Below are 19,724 nucleotides of genomic sequence, written 5' to 3' on the forward strand. Positions count from 1 at the left end.
GTAGCATGAGAACCTGCACAAAGTTCACAGACCATAGCTATTTGATTAACTCCATATGTAGCTAGAGAATCAACATTCATAGACAGTGCTTGGAGCTGCGCTGCAATAGTAGTGGCTGCATCGACTTCCAGAATACCTGCTACCTTCCCAGGCATCATCCTCTGGGTTGGGTTTTGATGCTCATTTGCAGCCATAGTCTCGATAAGATTATAAGCCTCAGTATAGCTTTTGGCCCACAAGGCGCCTCCAGCTGCTGCATCGAGCATGGGCCGAGATTGGGCCCCCAAACCATTATAGAAACCAGTGATCACCATCCAATCAGGCATTCCATGATGTGGACACTTTCTCAACATTTCCTTGTAGCGTTCCCAAGCTTCGCACATAGATTCTGTAGGTTACTGCGCAAACTGAGTAAGAGCACTCCGCATAGCAGCTATCTTTGCCATTGGATAAAACTTCACCAGAAACTTTTGCGCAAGATCTTGCCAAGTAGTAATGGACCCAGTTGGTTCAGAATGTAACCAGTCCTTAGCTTTATCCCTCAGTGAGAATGGGAAAAGCCTCAGCTTGATAGCCTCATCAGTCACGCCATTATACTTGAAAGTACTGCAGATCTCGACAAAATTCCTTATGTGCATGTTGGGGTCTTCAGTCGCAGCACCTCCAAAAGAAACATAATTCTGCACCATCTGAATAGTGCCCGGATTGATTTCAAAGGTGTTAGCTTGAATAGCCGGATGAAGAATGCTTGACTGAATATCATCAATTTTAGGCCGAGAAAAGTCCATAAGAGCTGGATCGGCATGAACAATACGATCACCCATGATTACTGGTTCTTTCTGCTCACTTCCTGAATCCGAATCTTCAAAATCTATCTTCTCCGGAATATCAAGAACTTCATCTGTCTCCTCAGCTGTATCTAAAGTCCTCTTGCGAGTACGAGAACAAGTTTGCATAAACGCTCGCTAAAGTACCTGAAACACAACCAGAAACAATAAGTAACAAATACGTCTTAATCACTGAGTCCTAACAACCAATGATGGTAAGTACATAAACTAAACAAATACGCCGAGTCCCCGGCAGCGGCCCCAAAAACTTGTTAGAGCGGAAACACGTGCTAATAATACACGCAAGTATACGCGTTCGCAAGTAATATAAAATACTTTCTAGTTTGTTCCCACAGAGACTCAGACTAATTATTGTTCAATTAAACTCACTCACCAATGTACGATTACTTCTCACTGTTAAGACACTAACACTTATAATTATTGACTAAATTTTAACTACAATTAACTACTTAATTAACTACTTAATTAACACTTCGAATTAACAATATTAAAACACTCATGAGATCACAACTTCATTACTACTTCCTTCAATAGTTATTGTTATTACCCTTAGCATGCAACAATGATGATATTAATCGAATAACACAAAACTGATAAAAGCCAACTTTCATTGTACTAATACCATTCTACCAAGTATCCACAATTAAGATAGAAGTTGAATAGGCATCAATTATGTTGAGTTCCTATATGTCTACAGAAATTGACAACATAATGATTTAAGCACAAGTTATTCCTTTTGATTACACAGGGTGAATAAAATGGTTAGAGTTACCCACTAATCATGCACATCATACATGAACCTATGCTAGCATGGCAAGTTCTAAATCTCGAGATCAACCGTCGATTCACAAGAGATTAACACCCTATCTTATATGTTCGCGACGCACATAAGACGAATATGCACAACCAATACTAGATATCATACAATCATCACACACTAAGGTATTAAACAACTAACTAAAGAATTCCATAGTAAATCCGTTACGACCCCATGATCACGATTAGCCCATGATAGCACTTATCGTCATCATGGGTTCATATGAAAACATGATAAAACAAACACAAGAGAATAATAACTGAACTAATTATATTAGACCAGAGTACGTCACAAGAGTAAATAGGTTCAGAGCAAAGAAAACTAGCATCCAACGTTACAACGTGTAAGTCATATATCATAGGCCTATTTGTATATTCGAGGATTCAACTCAACTCAAATAAGAATGTAATAAGTAAATAGTGGATCGACCATCAGAGAGATCTCGCAAAGTAATATCTGTCCAAGGATTCAGAAACAAGGTTCATCTACAGACTTGAGGAGTTAATTCACTGGAAGAAGTTCAAGAAATTGATCAAGCCTCAGTGATATAAATCAAGATCGTGGATTTAATCAAGTGACAGAGATCTCGTCAGAGTATCATTAATTACAAGGATTTAATCTGAAGAAAATCAAAGTGTCAAAGTCAAGACATGAAGAAACGTCACGGAAGTTAGTCACTCATGAACCAGACAGTACATCGAGTGTCAACGTTGAAGTGGTGGAATTGATTCATAATTTTCAGTGATTTTCATAAGATCTGCAGAAGGATGGGTGCTGTTGAAGACTAGAATTAATTCTCTATTAATTAATTAAGTCATCTAATTTAATTAAGAAAATAAATTATATCTGCGAAGAATAATTTATTTATTAATTGAATTAATTGATTAATTAATTCTGAATTAATTTTAGGAATTTTCAGAATTTAAATTGGATTAAAATCTGCATTAAATCAGCAAGACAATTGAAAATGAACTAGCATGACAATCAGGATTGTCATACCGATTGTCATGCTAGGCCATTTTCAATAGTCTCACCGAAAGTTACACTAGGAGAAGGATTGTCTTGCTAGTTCATTCTGATTGTCATGCTAGTTCATTCAGATTGTCTTGCTAGTTCAATCCATTGTCCTACCGAAAGTCTTGCCAGCTATAGGATTGTCATGCCAATTCAATTCTATTCGGCTGTTGATTAAAAAGAAGCAGAGAAGCAGCAACTCAATAATCCAGAACACAGAAGTCAAGAACAAAGCAGAAAAGAAAAACAAGAAGAAATATTTCATCTTTTCATCTGCATACTTCAAGATTAAATTTCTAGATTGTAAAGTTAAATCCAATCCACTAGAAATCTTTATCTTGCTCTTGTGTAACAATCTAGCGGATTAAAATCCCTAGAACTTAATCTCAAATCGCGTTTAGTATTTGATTCTAATTATTGCAAAAATAGAAAAAGTTCATGTCGAATTTATTCTAAATTTGTGATAATTAATTTGAGATTAATACCTTGTAATCGATACAGTTATTGTATCACATTTCAAGTTTAATAATATTTTTATTTAACTTGAATTTTGTTTCACATTTTTTATTCCGCATTTAATTCGATTATTCGATACTGTTTGTATTCAACCCCCTTCTACAAACACATTGGGACCTAACAATTGGTATCAGAGCCTTCTGATTAACGAACAAATCAAGATCCTAGACTTTTAAGATTTTTCAACTCCTTGAATTTTTATTTATTCAAAAATTCATAATGACTTCACATAAAGTTGGAACCGTTAAAATTCCACAATTTGATAAAGAGAATTATATCATGTGGAAGAAGAAGATGCTATTATTTTTACAAGTTGTAAATCCCAAATATTCAAACTTGTTAAAGAATGGTATAAAAACTCCGATGGTTATTGAACCGGAGGTAATAATAGATGGTGTGGTGACTACTAAAGCTAGAACCTATCCAAAAGAGCCCGAAGATTTTACTCCTGCTGAGAAGGAAGAAGCCTCCTTGGATGCCAGCCTTCAATTAATATTAATTGATTCCCTTGATCCCTTGATGAACAGACATGTGATGAACTGTAAAAATTCCAAACACATGTGGGAAACTATTGAGGTGATTAATGAAGGCACAGAGGAAGTTAGGGAGAACAAGTTGGAAATCCTAACCTCTGAATATGAACATTTCAAATCAAATCCAGGAGAAGGAATTACTGAAGTGTTTGAGAGGTACAATGCGTTGATCAACAACCTGAACATCAATGGAAAGTATTATTCAATCAGGGAGGTCAACAAAAAGTTCCTTTTAACACTGCCAGCTCATCTTGAACATAGAATCACTGCCATTAGAGAAGCTAGAGATCTGAGTGAGATTTCTTTGGACAGGCTCTATGGAGTGTTGAAAACCTATGAGTTGGAGCAGATTCAACAGAAGGAAGTCTACGGGAAGGATAGAATGGTCAGCACATCTACTGCACTTGTAGCTGAAGGTCAACAACAACAACAATCTCAACAGTTAGAAAGAATGGTACAGTTTTCCAAGGGTGAGGAAAATGAGTTAGTAGCAGAATATGATCCTCCTACTACAAATCAATCAAGTGATGATTTTTATTCCTTGGAAGAGCTGGAGCAATTGGAAGATGAATCAATGGCCCAAATTGTCAAGAGATTCTCCCATGTCAGATTCAGGAGGAATCCCAAGCTTAAGTACAAGTCCAACTACAACAAATTCCAGAAAGGTGGATCTTCATCCTCTAACACCAGCAGTGGTGGGTACAAAATAGGGATGGTTGATCGAAGCACCATTAGATGCTATAACTGCAATGAGTTGGGACACTTTGCCACAGAATGTAGGAAGCCAAAGCAAGTAAGAAAGAACTCTGAAAGGGCTTATCTGGCAAAGGGAAGAAGCTGGGATGATACTGACAGTGAAGATGAAGATGAAGGAAATCTTGCTCTTATGGCTATTGATGGAAAAGCTTCATCGTCAAGAATAGAGGTAAAACTTTCTGATGCTGAAATGGTTTATCATCTAAGAGGTAACTTAGATTGTGCACGTCGTGATAATGAACTGTTAAGTTTACAGATCACAGACCTTGAGAAAGAGGTCAATGAATTAAGACTTGTGCACATTAATCAAGACAAATTAAAAGAACAGGTATCTTTTCTAGAGAATAGAGTTGACTGTTATAGAAAACTCGAAACTATTCTCAAAGACAAGATCACCGGTCTTGAGACTAAGGTTAGAGCCTACTTCAATTCTTGTTCGAAGGCTAAAGAGTTCTACAGTAAGCAAGCTGTTAATCAAATATCTTGAATAGGTTATGATTACAATGCTGCTATTGGAGAATTAGGCATAAACTCCCCTCCTCATGTCTGTGCTAAAGGGAGGGAAGTACCACATGTGCTTAAGGGTGTTGATGAACCCCTCTATAAAGCATCAATTGCTGAACCATTTGATGCGAGCTCTTCTGTTATTCAAGAAGAAATACGTGCTGAAGATCTTGCTAATGAGAAGGTTGTTTCCAAGTCAAGTGTGTCGAAAGTTCCAGTCAAAGTTGTGAAAGCAACTGAGACTAACTCAGACACACATGAGTTGGATAACAAAAATGCCATGTCTACCATGCATAAATTGCCTGCTGTTAATCACTCTCATAAAGCATGTGGTGTTTCTAATTGTATGTCTTGTGCTTTTAATATGATGTATGCTTATTTTAATGGCAAGCATGTGACTAATGATAAGACTACTCCTCGTCAGCATGTGAATAACAAGAAGCATGATAGGTCTAAGACTGCTAGTCCTTCTAAGGCTAGAAAGGAGACATTTGTGCCTAAGCTTAAACAGAAATTTGTTAAGGCTGTTTACAAGGTCAAATGTTCAGTCATTGAGAAAGTTGAGACAATTAAAATTAAAAATGTTGTTTTGCCTGACAAAGGACAATTCTACAAGTTTGCCGGGCCCAACCAAGTTTGGGTTCCGAAGAAGGTCTAATCCATTTGAAGTGCAGGGCAGTATACAGGTGTAACCGGTAGTGTGGATTCTTGACAGTGGATCATCAAGACATATGACCAGAGATAGAGCCCTGCTATCAAATGAGGATTGAGAAAGCTGGCCCCCTGGTTACCTTTGGAGATAACAGCAAAGGTTTATCCGAGGGATATGGCTGTGTACAAGCTGGGAATGTTATCATTGTAATTTTGTATATTGTGCTAGGTTATTATCAGGAAGCAGTATCTAACATATAGCACTAGTGACGAGACTTGAGAATATTACGACATATCAGGCACCTGATGCACATTACACTTGGAATTGGACTCTAGTAAGATGTGTACAAGTGTACTCCTGGTTGGTGAGTCAAAAGAGGAAGTCAATGCACCACAGTTCATGGACTTTGCAGCTGCAGATCTATTGGACTATGCAATCTCTTCTTCACAGTCTCACTTCAGGTTGGTATGAACTAGTATACTGCTCAAGCAATCGTCAAGGACATGGTATGGCACTCTAACTGCAGTTACAGTTTTATATGAATAAGTAGAGTCGTCATATTTATAACTATCTTATCACTAGGCACAATCATATTGTTTTATATGTGCAGTGGTATATTGATTATGCAACATAACAATTAGTATCTAAAGTACTTGACAAGTATCGGTCAATGATATGTTGTTAACATTATGTTGCAGATATTAGTAAGCTTTTGACATGAATGAGAATTACTTAGACTTTACCCTAAGTGATCAATGTTTTATCAAAAACTCATTCATTTTGAAAAACAAAAAAATTAAACTTCTTTCTACATTAGTGATTTCTTATTTCATGTAAAATTTTTTGAAATCACTATTGTAAATCATTTTCTCTCTATTACCATATGTTCTATGATACAGGTTCAGTCTCCAATGACTTTCTTTCATTGACAGTCATGAGGTTGAAAACCCACAACGTCTATCCCAGACTGTAAAGACAAACACAAAAACAGAACCAACCAACACTCTTTTACCACTAAAAGTAGTATGAATGAGCGTGAGGGAGATAGTGCCTAGTGCACCACATAAGGAAGGTTCTGTAGTCAACCCAGTAGCTCTGTCTCCTACATAGATGAGTAGTATTTAAACCGAGACAACTGCTAGCCCCCATACATCTTCTCAAAAAGATGTAATGGCTGAAAAGGCACAAAAACAGTTACTAGATTCATTCTCTCAACAGGGTGAGTCTATTGAATTTTGCCTGTCAGCCAAGGTATCCGATGTAGTGTCACCACTTCAATCATAATCAATTCTTGATGCACAAGGAGAGGTTACACACACAAAGGATGAGTTGACGGAAACAAGAGTTTCGACCATTTTAAGGTCAGATTCGATTGTTCAAGGTTCGTTAGTGGACCAATTGCCTTTACAGGTGTTAGGAGAGGATACTGATCCAAAAGCCATATGTCAGTGGTCAGTGTCTACCTCCCCAGGCTTAAATCCCCTGGATGCATCTGCGGATAGTGGATCTGACATAGGCGCAGATCGACAACTTGTTGACAATGATTCAGATATTACCTGATAAGTCACAAGGAAGTGTCTTCACAGACATTAGAAGGGAACTTTGATCTTTATGCTAAAATCGTTGGATCATTGTTTACCTTCCCAGAATTCAAATCTGGAACCCTAAAAGGGAAACTAGCAACTTGTAAATTATGACTCAGATTCATCTGACGAGTTTAACAAGGATGGGGATTTGTGAACTCCCATTGCACCACCTGTGACCTCCTTAAGGATGACTAAGGTGATTTTCCTTGCAGGTACAGCTGGATTATGGAGCTATGAGAGAAGAGTGATACACTTGTGAGAATGAGTGTAAACACGAGTGGAGAGAAGAGTGAAACTCATGTGAGGTACACTAAACACAATCACACACTCACAGTGAGGAAGAAAGAGAAACTACTTGTTATTTCTTTTCCAACCAAGTGAAATATGAGAACTCCTTCAGACAACGGCATACATTCCTTCTTTAAGGGGGAGATAAAAGCTTAAGTAATAGTTTGGAGGATTCCTCAACTAAGGGGGAGAAATAGCAGGGAGGAAGAAAAAAGATCCTAAAAATGAACACTACACCACACCATTGTTGTTTCTAACTACGGATCCTATTGTACGGGAGAGGTGGTAAACACAAGGTGATTTTCTGATAAGGGAAGAAGCTGTTAAGGGAGTACCATTGGTTTTTATCTGCGGATCCTATTGTACGGGAGAGGTGGTAAACGAAGGTGATCTTCTTTAATCAGTTGATTCTCATAGGGGGAGAAGCAAGAGATATGGGCTTCTCAACAGGAAATGTGGTTGTACAAATGAAGATGGAACTACTTGAAGATATGTTCAGTCTAGAGGAACATCTACTTGGAATCTGGAAAATGTTAAATCTCATCCAGAACTTTTCTGCTATTTACTTTGCATGTATGTTTATATCTTTTTCTTATTTGTTAGTTGAGTTATCCTCTAGGTATTTGTGTGTTATTGTCTAACAAACAAATAGGGGGAGATTGTAAGTCATATATCATAGGCCTATTTGTATATTCGAGGATTCAACTCAACTCAAATAAGAATGTAATAAGTAAATAGTGGATCGACCGTCAGAGAGATCTCGCAAAGTAATATCTGTCCAAGGATTCAGAAACAAGGTTCATCTACAGACTTGAGGAGTTAATTCACTGGAAGAAGTTCAAGAAATTGATCAAGCCTCAGTGATATAAATCAAGATCGTGGATTTAATCAAGTGACAGAGATCTCGTCAGAGTATCATTAATTACAAGGATTTAATCTGAAGAAAATCAAAGTGTCAAAGTCAAGACATGAAGAAACGTCACGGAAGTTAGTCACTCATGAACCAGACAGTACATCGAGTGTCAACGTTGAAGTGGTGGAATTGATTCATAATTTTCAGTGATTTTCATAAGATCTGCAGAAGGATGGGTGTTGTTGAAGACTAGAATTAATTCTCTATTAATTAATTAAGTCATCTAATTTAATTAAGAAAATAAATTATATCTGCGAAGAATAATTTATTTATTAATTGAATTAATTGATTAATTAATTCTGAATTAATTTTAGGAATTTTCAGAATTTAAATTGGATTAAAATCTGCATTAAATCAGCAAGACAATTGAAAATGAACTAGCATGACAATCAGGATTGTCATACCGATTGTCATGCTAGGCCATTTTCAATAGTCTCACCGAAAGTTACACTAGGAGAAGGATTGTCTTGCTAGTTCATTCTGATTGTCATGCTAGTTCATTCAGATTGTCTTGCTAGTTCAATCCATTGTCCTACCGAAAGTCTTGCCAGCTATAGGATTGTCATGCCAATTCAATTCTATTCGGCTGTTGATTAAAAAGAAGCAGAGAAGCAGCAACTCAATAATCCAGAACACAGAAGTCAAAAACAAAGCAGAAAAGAAAAATAAGAAGAAATATTTCATCTTTTCATCTGCATACTTCAAGATTAAATTTCTAGATTGTAAAGTTAAATCCAATCCACTAGAAATCTTTATCTTGCTCTTGTGTAACAATCTAGAGGATTAAAATCCCTAGAACTTAATCTCAAATCGCGTTTAGCATTTGATTCTAATTATTGCAAAAATAGAAAAAGTTCATGTCGAATTTATTCTAAATTTGTGATAATTAATTTGAGATTAATACCTTGTAATCGATATAGTTGTTGTAACACATTTCAAGTTTAATAATATTTTTATTTAACTTGAATTTTGTTTCACATTTTTTATTCCGCATTTAATTCGATTATTCGGTACTGTTTATATTCAACCCCCCTTCTACAAACACATTGGGACCTAACACAACGAAATAAAGAATCACAAGAAAATATGCTTCCTCTTCGTTGCGGTGTGCTAAAACGGTCTTCTTCCTTGTCTCCTTCTCTCCTTGCTTAATACCACGATCCAACCTTGTGAAAACGTCTCTAAATCTACTTATATAATAGTCCCATAAAGCTCAGATTACATAGAAGTTGGAAGCCAAACAGAAGTAGAAGTCTAAAACAAATTATTATTTTTCCCGACCCTGCGCGGCCGCTCAGCTAGCGTTCTGCGCGGCCGCTCAGCATAGCTGAGCGAGCGCTCAGGACCCTAATGGAAAATTCATGAGTTTGCTCTGTTTCTTCGCTGTAATCTGCCCCTTTATTTCCTCTCGCAATGCTGAACGCATGCCAAGGCTTATTCTTGATGATTACTCCTCCGAAATGCAACTAAACCCTGAAATGCACAAACACTAGAAAAACGCATCAAATACACAAAATACTTGATTTCAAGACACCAATTTAAGCTATTTTAAGACGTTCTAAGTGGTATAAAATGCCACTTATCATGATGTTGCATTAATTACACCCACATTGGGTCAACTATAAAGCCCATCAGAAAGGGCCCAAAACCCTGGATATTAATTATTTTCGTAATTAATAAAAAATGGGGAAAATCAGCTATTGATAACTAAAAAGGATATAAGCCCTTGTGGATCAGCCTCCAAGAAGCCTTATAAGATAATGAATCAATTTCCTACTTCTTAGGACTCCAAAGTCCACTCTAAATCTGAGACTTGTCCACCAAGTCTCTCAACCCTAACCTAATTCTAAGGCACCCCATGCCTATATAAGGGGTCTCACCCCACAAATCAGAACTACATTTTTTGACTTAATCCTTGGCAAACAGCAAGGTATGTAGGCATCTTGTTAAGGCAGATTGAGTCACGAAACACAAGAGCAGTCAAATCGAGTCTCGAATCTCACGAACCCTAACAATAAATACGACATAGTTTTCAATAACATATGTGTTGGTGAATTCCTATTCTAAATAGTTTTATGCTAAAAATTATGCATCATGACACTTCTAATAATATTACGGTTGTGACAAAATATTTTTTTTAACAACCCGATCAACCCAACCCTAACCAACCTAACCCGTCACATAATAAGCACAGTTTTTTAAATTTATGGGTTGAAATTGTTGTAACCCGTACTAAATGGGATGGATCGTTGAAAGGGTCAAACCGACTCAAACCAGCACATGTGCGGCCCTGGCCTTGATGACCAATTTTTGTGGTTGCATTTTTTATTTTGGGTAAATAGATCTACCATCAAAACTGTGTGCCAGTGAGATATAATCATTTATGGAGTACCACTTAATCCCTAATCCTGTAAGCTAGGGTGCATGTCACAGCGCCACGGGCATGCCAAGAGGGGCATGCCATGACGTCAATTAGCGCGGCATGCCTTTTCATGATTCGGCATGCTTTTTTACTATTTTTTTCATTTTTTAATAATTATTTTAATATTAAAAATATCCAGAAATAACAAACATAATTTTAAAATATTTGCATATATTTTAATTATATCCTTATTATATCCTTAAGAGGGATCTTATCCAAATATTTGGTAGTTATGGTCATGTACCGCCAAAATAATCTCAATCGTTGGATCATAAAGATAACATCCTAGCCGAATAGGAAATAATCACATTGTTCTAATACTATTCAAACACGAGAATGCGATATAATTTCCGAATACGATTCTAAATAGAATATGATTAGAAGTTCAATCAATCATAAATAAAAAGGATTGTTCTACTAATCCCCGAATACTAAAATATGATGTAATGATATAACTGTAATATGATGCAATGATATAACTGTAATAGCTATATAATATACATGACAAAAAAGTAATTAAATTCAAAATTCGTATATTTTTCAATATCTGCATATTAGTTGAAATAATATTGCAACAAACTGTACAAAATAATAACAATATAAATACAAACATCAAGAGTAATAATATACCTACATTAAAAAATTCTAAAATAAATTTAAAAAATTTAAAAAAATAAAACAAATAAATTTTAAAAAACCGTGCATTGCACGGGCTATAAGCTAGTACCTAAAAAGTTATTAATTTAAATGAGTATTATGATGGTATTTGGTTGCTACTGTCAACTAATTTTAATTTTATATTTAAATTCACTGTATATTAGTATAATAATTATTTATTAAATTTTATTATATTTAATTGATAAATGGCATCCTTTCGGCAAAAAGCATGCCTATAGGCATGCCTTCGGGGAGTCTCGTGACAGGTACATACCGTGAGCTCCTCAACAATAACTTCTAGCTTGGAACTTCAACACGAGTTGGGAAAAAGAAAAACTTCAACACATGCTAAAATGAAACATACTTACACATACACATCAATATATAATACAAGTTTAAAAGGGCAATTTGAATTTAGAACTACACAAACTGTTGGAATAATCTTAAATTTAGTTATTAATTATTTGTTTATTTAATTATTTGATATTTAGCAATAGATTAATTATTAGAGAAAAATATTATTTTAGAATTGTTTAGTAGTGGGCTAGTGGAGTTATGGAGTAAATTATGGACATGTAATTTACCCATTAATTAGTAGTGGTTAGTTTTAGTAGTGGTTAGTTTTAATATGTTTGTAAAGCCTATATAATGGCTAGTTTACCTTGAGTTTTAAAAGAGGAAAAGAAAACAAGAAATATAGCTGTACGAGTCATCTGCAAAAAAAAATGTAGGTGTCTTTTTGTCTGAAGTTTTTTTTCCAACATTGGCATCAGAGCCATATGATCCAGGGCTTATAAAACTCTTCTAAAAATACACATATACATATATATACATATATATATTATCCTTAATATTTTCCATGGCATCAAACAATTTCTCCGTCTCTATTCCATTATCCAAAGGAGATCAATGAGGGAGGAAGAAATTGGAGGAAAAAATGAGGGACTGCTATTAGCTAAAGCTTCATCCTCAAAAGGTACATGTAACAAAGTTCAATGCAACCATTGTCATAAGATGGGACATGAAGGAAAGACTGCTGGTACTAAGGAAAGCCACAATGCTACAAATGCAAAAAATATGGGCATCTGGCAAAGAATTGTAGATTTCAGAATGATGAAGAAAGGATGGCACAATTGATCGAGGGAGAACCACTCCTTTAGAGTTGTGGAGAGAAAGTGCTCCAAAGTGTTTTTGGAGAGAAAGTGCTCCAAAGTGTTTTTGATGAGATAGTGCATCAAAAATTGATGGTGGTGAGAAGTGCATCACAGGCGAAGAGAAAGTGCTTCGTAAATTTAAGATTATGGGGGTGAATGTTGAAATAATCTTAAATTTAGTTATTAATTATTTGTTTATTTAATTATTTGATATTTAGCAATAGATTAATTATTAGAGAAAAATATTATTTTAGAATTGTTTAGTAGTGGGCTAGTGGAGTTATGGAGTAAATTATGGACATGTAATTTACCCATTAATTAGTAGTGGTTAGTTTTAGTAGTGGTTAGTTTTAATATGTTTGTAAAGCCTATATAATGGCTAGTTTACCTTGAGTTTTAAAAGAGGAAAAGAAAACAAGAAATATAGCTGTACGAGTCATCTGCAAAAAAAAATGTAGGTGTCTTTTTGTCTGAAGTTTTTTTTCCAACATCCATGTTGAGTAACCAGCTCATCTAAAACCTTAAGGTATTAGAGGAAGGTCCCAATAGGATCATATATTTAACACTCCCCCTCACTCGAAAGCCCATTTATGGGTCGAAGAGTGGAACACCGGCACCCATCTTTGGGGTATCAATTGCCTTTAGTGTCCACATTAAATTGTGAGAATGTTGGGGGTGGCTGGGAATCGAACCTTAGTCCTCCCGCCAGCCTAAGCTCTGATACCATGTTGAGTAACCAGCTCATCTAAAACCTTAAGGTATTAGAGGAAGGTCCCAATAGGATCATATATTTAACACAAACAAGATTCATACAAACTCAGTTTATTCTAGTTGCCATCATTATAATACATATTACACACTATACTTGGCTTCTACTATAACTATATGAATGGCACAACTTTCACATTGCCAACATTGAACCAGTACTATATGAAGCCTTCTGATTCATGTCGGTTTTCCCTTCATCTTCAAACTCATCGGTTTGGCATCGATAAGCATGTTCACCACCTCTCTCATATCGGGCCGCAATCTCGGGAGCTTTGTGGTGCAAAGTGTTGCAATCTTCAGGACCTTTATCATCTCATTTTGGACAAAGTCTGACGTCAACCTATGATCAAGAACTGCAGAAACATGCTCGGACTTGTCAAGGTGAGTTGAAACCCAAAACACTACATCTCTTCCTTCTCCGTATGTCTCCTCTATTGCTCTTCGACCAGTCACAAGTTCTAGTAAAACTACTCCGAAGCTATAAACATCGCATTTTTCTGTGATTTTCAGAGTATAAGCCAGCTCTACACATAAAATTTAGAATGCAACAAGAATTAGTACTCAAAAATAGATTACCATAGTGGAGAGGGGAAAGTCATGTCTTTGCATGTGCAGGTTTTATTTGCATCGTGCTACAGGGAAATACCTATTTTGTAACTCAGATAGAACTCTCAACACCCGATATGCTTTCTTTTCAGGTTTTGTTCTATGCATATATTTCTTAAGGTTAATTTTGTGTAATTAACATATAACATTCAAATTCTAACCATTAAGCATCTTCAAAGAAGACAATATACACTTGTAAGGTAAATAGAAAAGAACGTGGTATCTTTTTTCAAAGGAAAAAAACTTAGTATAACTCACCAGGGGCAATGTAACCATGAGTGCCAGCAAAACAGTTGGATTCAGGATCCTTAAAAGATTCTTGTACAACCTTTGCAACACCGAAATCTGCAATCTTTGGTTCATACTCCTCATCGAGTAATATGTTGGTAGATTTAATGTCTCTATGGATGATTGGTGGGGAACAATCATGATGCAAATAAGCCATCCCTCTAGCAACTCCTAATGCAATATTGTACCTCTGATTCCAATCCAGTTCTGGAATTCCACCTTTCATAGTGCGGTGTAAAGCCTGAAACAAATTACCGTTTGCCATGTACTCGAATACAAGATAATTTGAACCACCTTTTATTAGGAATGCGTACAATTTCAATATATTTCGATGCCTTATCTTTCTGAGAATCCCCGATTCTGCTGTCAATGTCTTTGTTGCTTTCCCTTCCCACAGTTGCTTCACAGCCACCGATTTTCCAACTTTCTTTGTATCAAGTCGATAAACTTTGCCTGTGCTCCCAGTGCCTATCAAATTATCTTCATCCAAATCACATATATCCTCGGCATCAAATTCAACGTGATGGAAAGTCTCGATCATCCACTTAGAATCTGACACCTTCTTTTCAAGGCTGTTTTCAATGTAAGCTTCTTTGAGTTTGAAGTTACGGTAACTCAATACCAACAAGACACTCAGCATGCAAACCAAAGCAAGTAGTATGATGACTAACATAATGCCTTTATCTTTGGAAATGGTCCCATATTTGTTTTCACAGATATTTAACCCCTGGCTTGAGTGGTTCTTTAAGTTCTTATTGATGCAAAGTTCCTTGTTCCCGATAAATGCTTGGTCTCCTCCCATTATTAAAAGATCAGATGCAAGTTTTCCAGATAGCTGGTTCCTAGACAAATCAATAGAGCTTAGCTTCAATTTCTGGAGACCTTCTGGAATGGAGCCGCTGAGTTGATTTCTTGAAAGGTTCAGCGAGTTTAACGAGCTCATCCTTCTGAAAGTATCTGGAATATTGTTACTCAAAGAATTTGAAGCAAGATCTAATTCAACCAACCTAGAACATTTACTTAAATCCGCTGGTATCGATCCAGTCAATGAATTTTGTTCCAGATGCAGATAAGATAATTGGTTCAGAGCACCGATGGATGAAGGTATTTCTCCAGAGAAGTCATTGTTACTCAGATGTAGTTTTTGGAGCTGCACGAGTTTGCCGAGTTCATTAGGAAGATAACCCGAAAATTTATTATTCGTCAATTCCAATGCACTCAAACGAATTGAATCCTTGATGTTTGAAGAAATGCCTCCACTAAAGTTATTATCACTGAAATCTATTATAACTGCATAAGGCAATGCCCATAAATCATCTGGAATATTCCCAGAAAGTTGGTTCTGATTAATCCTCAACCTTACTAAGGACTTGCAATTAGCATAATCATCTGATAATTCCCCAGAGAAATTGTTGTCCAGAGCAAGCAAATACTGTAAATTCCTATTTGCACACAAGAACTTTGGGAAGTAACCCGTGAATTTGTTCTCGGAAATATCCATACTATTCAGAGGTGAATACTTCCCAAGGTTTTCAGGAAATTCCCCTGAAAAACCATTTTTATAAATGGATAAACTAACCAGATGATGCATATCCCCAAAACCACGAGGAAATTCCCCTGAAAAGTTGTTCTTAGCAAGGTGAAAAACTGTTAAATTTTTCATGTTCCCAACTTCTGGAGGCAACGTTCCATACATTTGATTCGTTGAAATATCAAATTCCTTCAAGAGGTTGAGAGTAGCAAACTCCGGAGGTATTTGACCAGTCAAATTGTTAGCGAACAACTCTATCTTGTTGATGTTTCGTAGTTTTGATATATCTTTTGGAAAATTCCCGGTAAGCCTGTTTGTGGAAATGTCCAAGGTTTCCAAAGCATGTAGATCAAAAATTGACTCTGGAATTTCGCCCGTCAGATTAGATCCAGCTAGATATAGCCAAGTCAAGTTTCCAAGATTTCCAATACTCTCAGGTATTTCACCCTCATCATAATCATTTATACCAAGTCCCAAAGAAACCAAACCTGTCAACTTCCCCACCCAAGTTGGGAACTTTCCAGTGAAGTAATTAGACGACAAATCTAAAACCTCCAACTTTACGAGCTTCGATAGATCAGGCAAGTTGCCATTCATATTATTTCCAGTGATATTCAAAACCCTGAGATTGCTGCAATTTGCCAACTCCAGTGGAAGAACTCCCGATATCACATTCGACGGTAGCACAAGAGAACTTAAACTTTCCAGCATACAAATCGACGGAGAGATCTGGCCTGACAAAGACTTATTATCAAGCGAGATTTCGACAACTCTCCCCGATTTTCTGTCACAAGAAACTCCAAAGAATTGACAAGGAGGGTTTGACTCTTTCCATGAATCCAGGTAATGTAAAGGGTCAATGAGCTGTTTTTTGAATTCTAGTAGAGCTTGGCTTTCAAGTGACTGTGTTTCATATGGTGTGAAAAGGTTGAAAAAAACAAGTAAAGTAACTAAAATTTGGAGGGAAAAAGGAGTCATTTTTGAAAACATAATGGATGGCAGTGTCATTTCACAAGATAAAGTTAAGGAAATGTTTCTTCATGAGCTCCATTATTGTCATGAGGTACCCCATACCATTACAGGACAGCAACACACAACATTGAATAAGTCACCTGCACAATAATGGGGTCTCCTTTAAAATTAATATTCAATTACTACAAAAGATACACTTAGTAATGGTAGGACATCAATTTGTTTTTAGTTGTGGCAGTATACTTGTACTCAATTAAATTGAAGTGGCTTTTAATTTAACCATAAGGTGATAACAACAGAATTTTTATTTTCTTCTTGTGTGTAAACTAAACAGTGAACACATTAAAAAGGAGAAAATCCAACAATTAAAGTAATCATCAAGAACCCTAAACAGATTAAATTTACTTACATAGCTACAAACACAACAGAAAGATCAAACAAGGTATCATAATTCATAAACAAAACAAGTACAAATATTCATTTTTACACATAATTAACAGTACAAATAGAACCTTAATCATATTAACAAAACTACTTCTATTGATCTTGCAATTCTTAGTTTCCTTGAATCTTTTTATTTGACAGAAGTTTCCTTGAATCTTAAACTCACAAGTCATTTCATATTTCATGAAGAATCACATATGTTTGTACACAAAATAACTAAAATTGAACTAAAAACACATCATAACAGAGCAGAAAATTACCAAGAAATATATGATTCTCTGCAAGCAACTGTAAAGCACACCACTCCAGCAGAACAGAGCTCAACAAAAGCCAAGAAACTAACAGTTTGAATGAAGGACACTAATATCTTCCAAGGGTAGTTGCCAAATCAACTTTTTATAAAGAAAATCCGAAGAAATAAAAGAGAAAAGCAAAAGGGAAGTGTTTGGCAGGTTATGAAAATGAAAAACATGGGAACAGAGAGAGAGAGAGAGACAAGAAAGAAAGTTGTAAAATGAAAAAGGAGATTAAGACGTAAGTTGATTCATTGTTTTCAGTGGTGTAGATAGAGTAGTCCAAAATGGTGATAAACGAGCTTGGGGTATAGCTATTTATTATTGCTCCTTTCCTGGGAACCATGAACATTGTTGCTTTGCTCTGGAATATGGGCTTTTATCCAAAATTAGAAAAATGAATTTAGTATTTATATAAACTAGGTGAAATTACGCGCCCTTCGCTGCGGTGTTTATATTTTTTTTTTAATTTCATATATAATTTTTAGTGAGTTAAGTATATAGTGCTTTAGAACCTCTTAAAAATTATTAATTCTAATATATGAAAAACATTAAATATCAAGGTACTGTTGAAATCATAGAAGCTCTTTAGTAGAGCAAATAACTTAGAAAAGCCTACATAAGGGCCTCATTTTCTAATCAATATACAGATGAGGTCCATGACCACCAATATACAAAACCAAACCTTCAATTTTGGCGTGATCACATCTTTCAATGCTTTTTAGTAACTCTTTGAATTGCTTGTCTTATTATCTTTGAAGATGGCGTTGATCGATTCACCTACTAATAAACATAGTTATCAGTTGACAGTAATAATGCTCTTCAAACTTAGTGCTGTGCAATGTCGATATTGGGAGAGCTAACTAAAAACTTATTGTAAAAGTACTTTGACCGAATGAAAATCCAAATGAAGATTGCTTGTTGCACGCATGACTTCTACAAATAAATCGTCTCCCAAGGACATTGAATTTCTATGGTAATATCCTTCCTTATTTTAGAGACGTTAACATCTTCATTCAATATATCCTCCTTCTGAAATGGTCTTGTAGTTTTTATCTCACTGATTCCAGAAGCTTTCCTTTTCTTCAACGCCTGCATCTTTTCTCTTTTTCTTCCCTCTGCTACCTAGTACATGATTTTCATCAATTTTGGCTTTTGGTCTTTTTAGCTTTCCTTCCTTGCCATTATCCTCCTGCGTCTCAAGTAAGTGATTGCTATGCTTCACAGGAACTTCATAAGGTATTTTTTTAAGCAAAATTTGTGAAGGCAGATTATCCGGTAGCCAAGGCAGATTATCCGGTAGCCAAGGCAGATTATCTGGTAGTCAATAGGGATTAAATATTGGAACAACATCAGACTTGATGGAAACTTAAATGTGCTAAGCAAAAAAAATATATGCTACTTAAATTTGGCTCAATCGAATTATAATTAACTCACCGGGTCAGTTTGTACTTCGCTCAACTACCCCACCTGAATACGGAAAGTATACAACTGTCTGAAACACAGAAAAACGCATCACTAATGAATTGTTCTCTAGTGAAAAATGTGATCTTAGCAAGTCACGGTTAAAGTCAGTACCTGAACTAATGCACTCTGAGAAACACCAAGGATCCAGATGTCAAAAAGAACACAAGAGAATAAGCATGTATTCACTATCTAGAAAGTGTCAAGCAGAAACTTGAAATTTGCAGCAAATTGTGGTCTAAGATTGCAGCATATACCTTTGCAAGTAGAGTGCGACCTGAAAACTTTGCTATCTGCATAGCGCACATTGCACAATCAAATGTTTTGATTTTTTGCTAACGACCTTCCGGGCAAGCTGATTAAGTACAAAAAGTTCATTTTATTTGACAAAGCAGAAATAAGTATAACATCAAGCAGCTCATCTCAGCATCTATTATAAATTTTCAAAAACTAAGCTATCTTTAGATGCTTCCGAGCCAAATTAATGGTCAAGAATTATAAAAATTTAATATAATTTGACAAATGTTTTCAACCAATTAAATGCTACAGATCACAGGTCAAATAATGCTCATAGTAGGAAAATTCTAGTCATAATTGATAAGCTCCTAAATTTCCTACATTTGCAGATAATAATCCACTAACTTTTAATAAAACTTCAAAAAAAAATCCATATTTTAAAATGAAATAAATCATACATA

The 19,724-nt window shown here is 35.7% G+C and overlaps 1 protein-coding gene across 1 annotated transcript; it reads right to left on the reverse strand.

Annotated features, from left to right (window-relative positions):
* Positions 1-13,466: 13,466 nt before the first annotated feature.
* LOC141712885 (receptor protein-tyrosine kinase CEPR2) lies at positions 13,467-17,927 on the reverse strand. The gene is made up of 3 exons (XM_074515996.1): positions 17,530-17,927; positions 14,293-16,965; positions 13,467-13,952 (listed from the first exon to the last, which is right to left on the reverse strand). The coding sequence occupies exons 2-3, from the start codon at positions 16,859-16,861 to the stop codon at positions 13,606-13,608; spliced, it is 2,916 nt and encodes a 971-aa protein (XP_074372097.1). The 5' UTR covers positions 16,862-16,965; positions 17,530-17,927; the 3' UTR covers positions 13,467-13,605.
* Positions 17,928-19,724: the final 1,797 nt, after the last annotated feature.

The sequence above is a fragment of the Apium graveolens genome, chromosome 3 (assembly GCF_009905375.1).
Source record: "Apium graveolens cultivar Ventura chromosome 3, ASM990537v1, whole genome shotgun sequence".
Taxonomy (NCBI): domain Eukaryota; kingdom Viridiplantae; phylum Streptophyta; class Magnoliopsida; order Apiales; family Apiaceae; genus Apium; species Apium graveolens.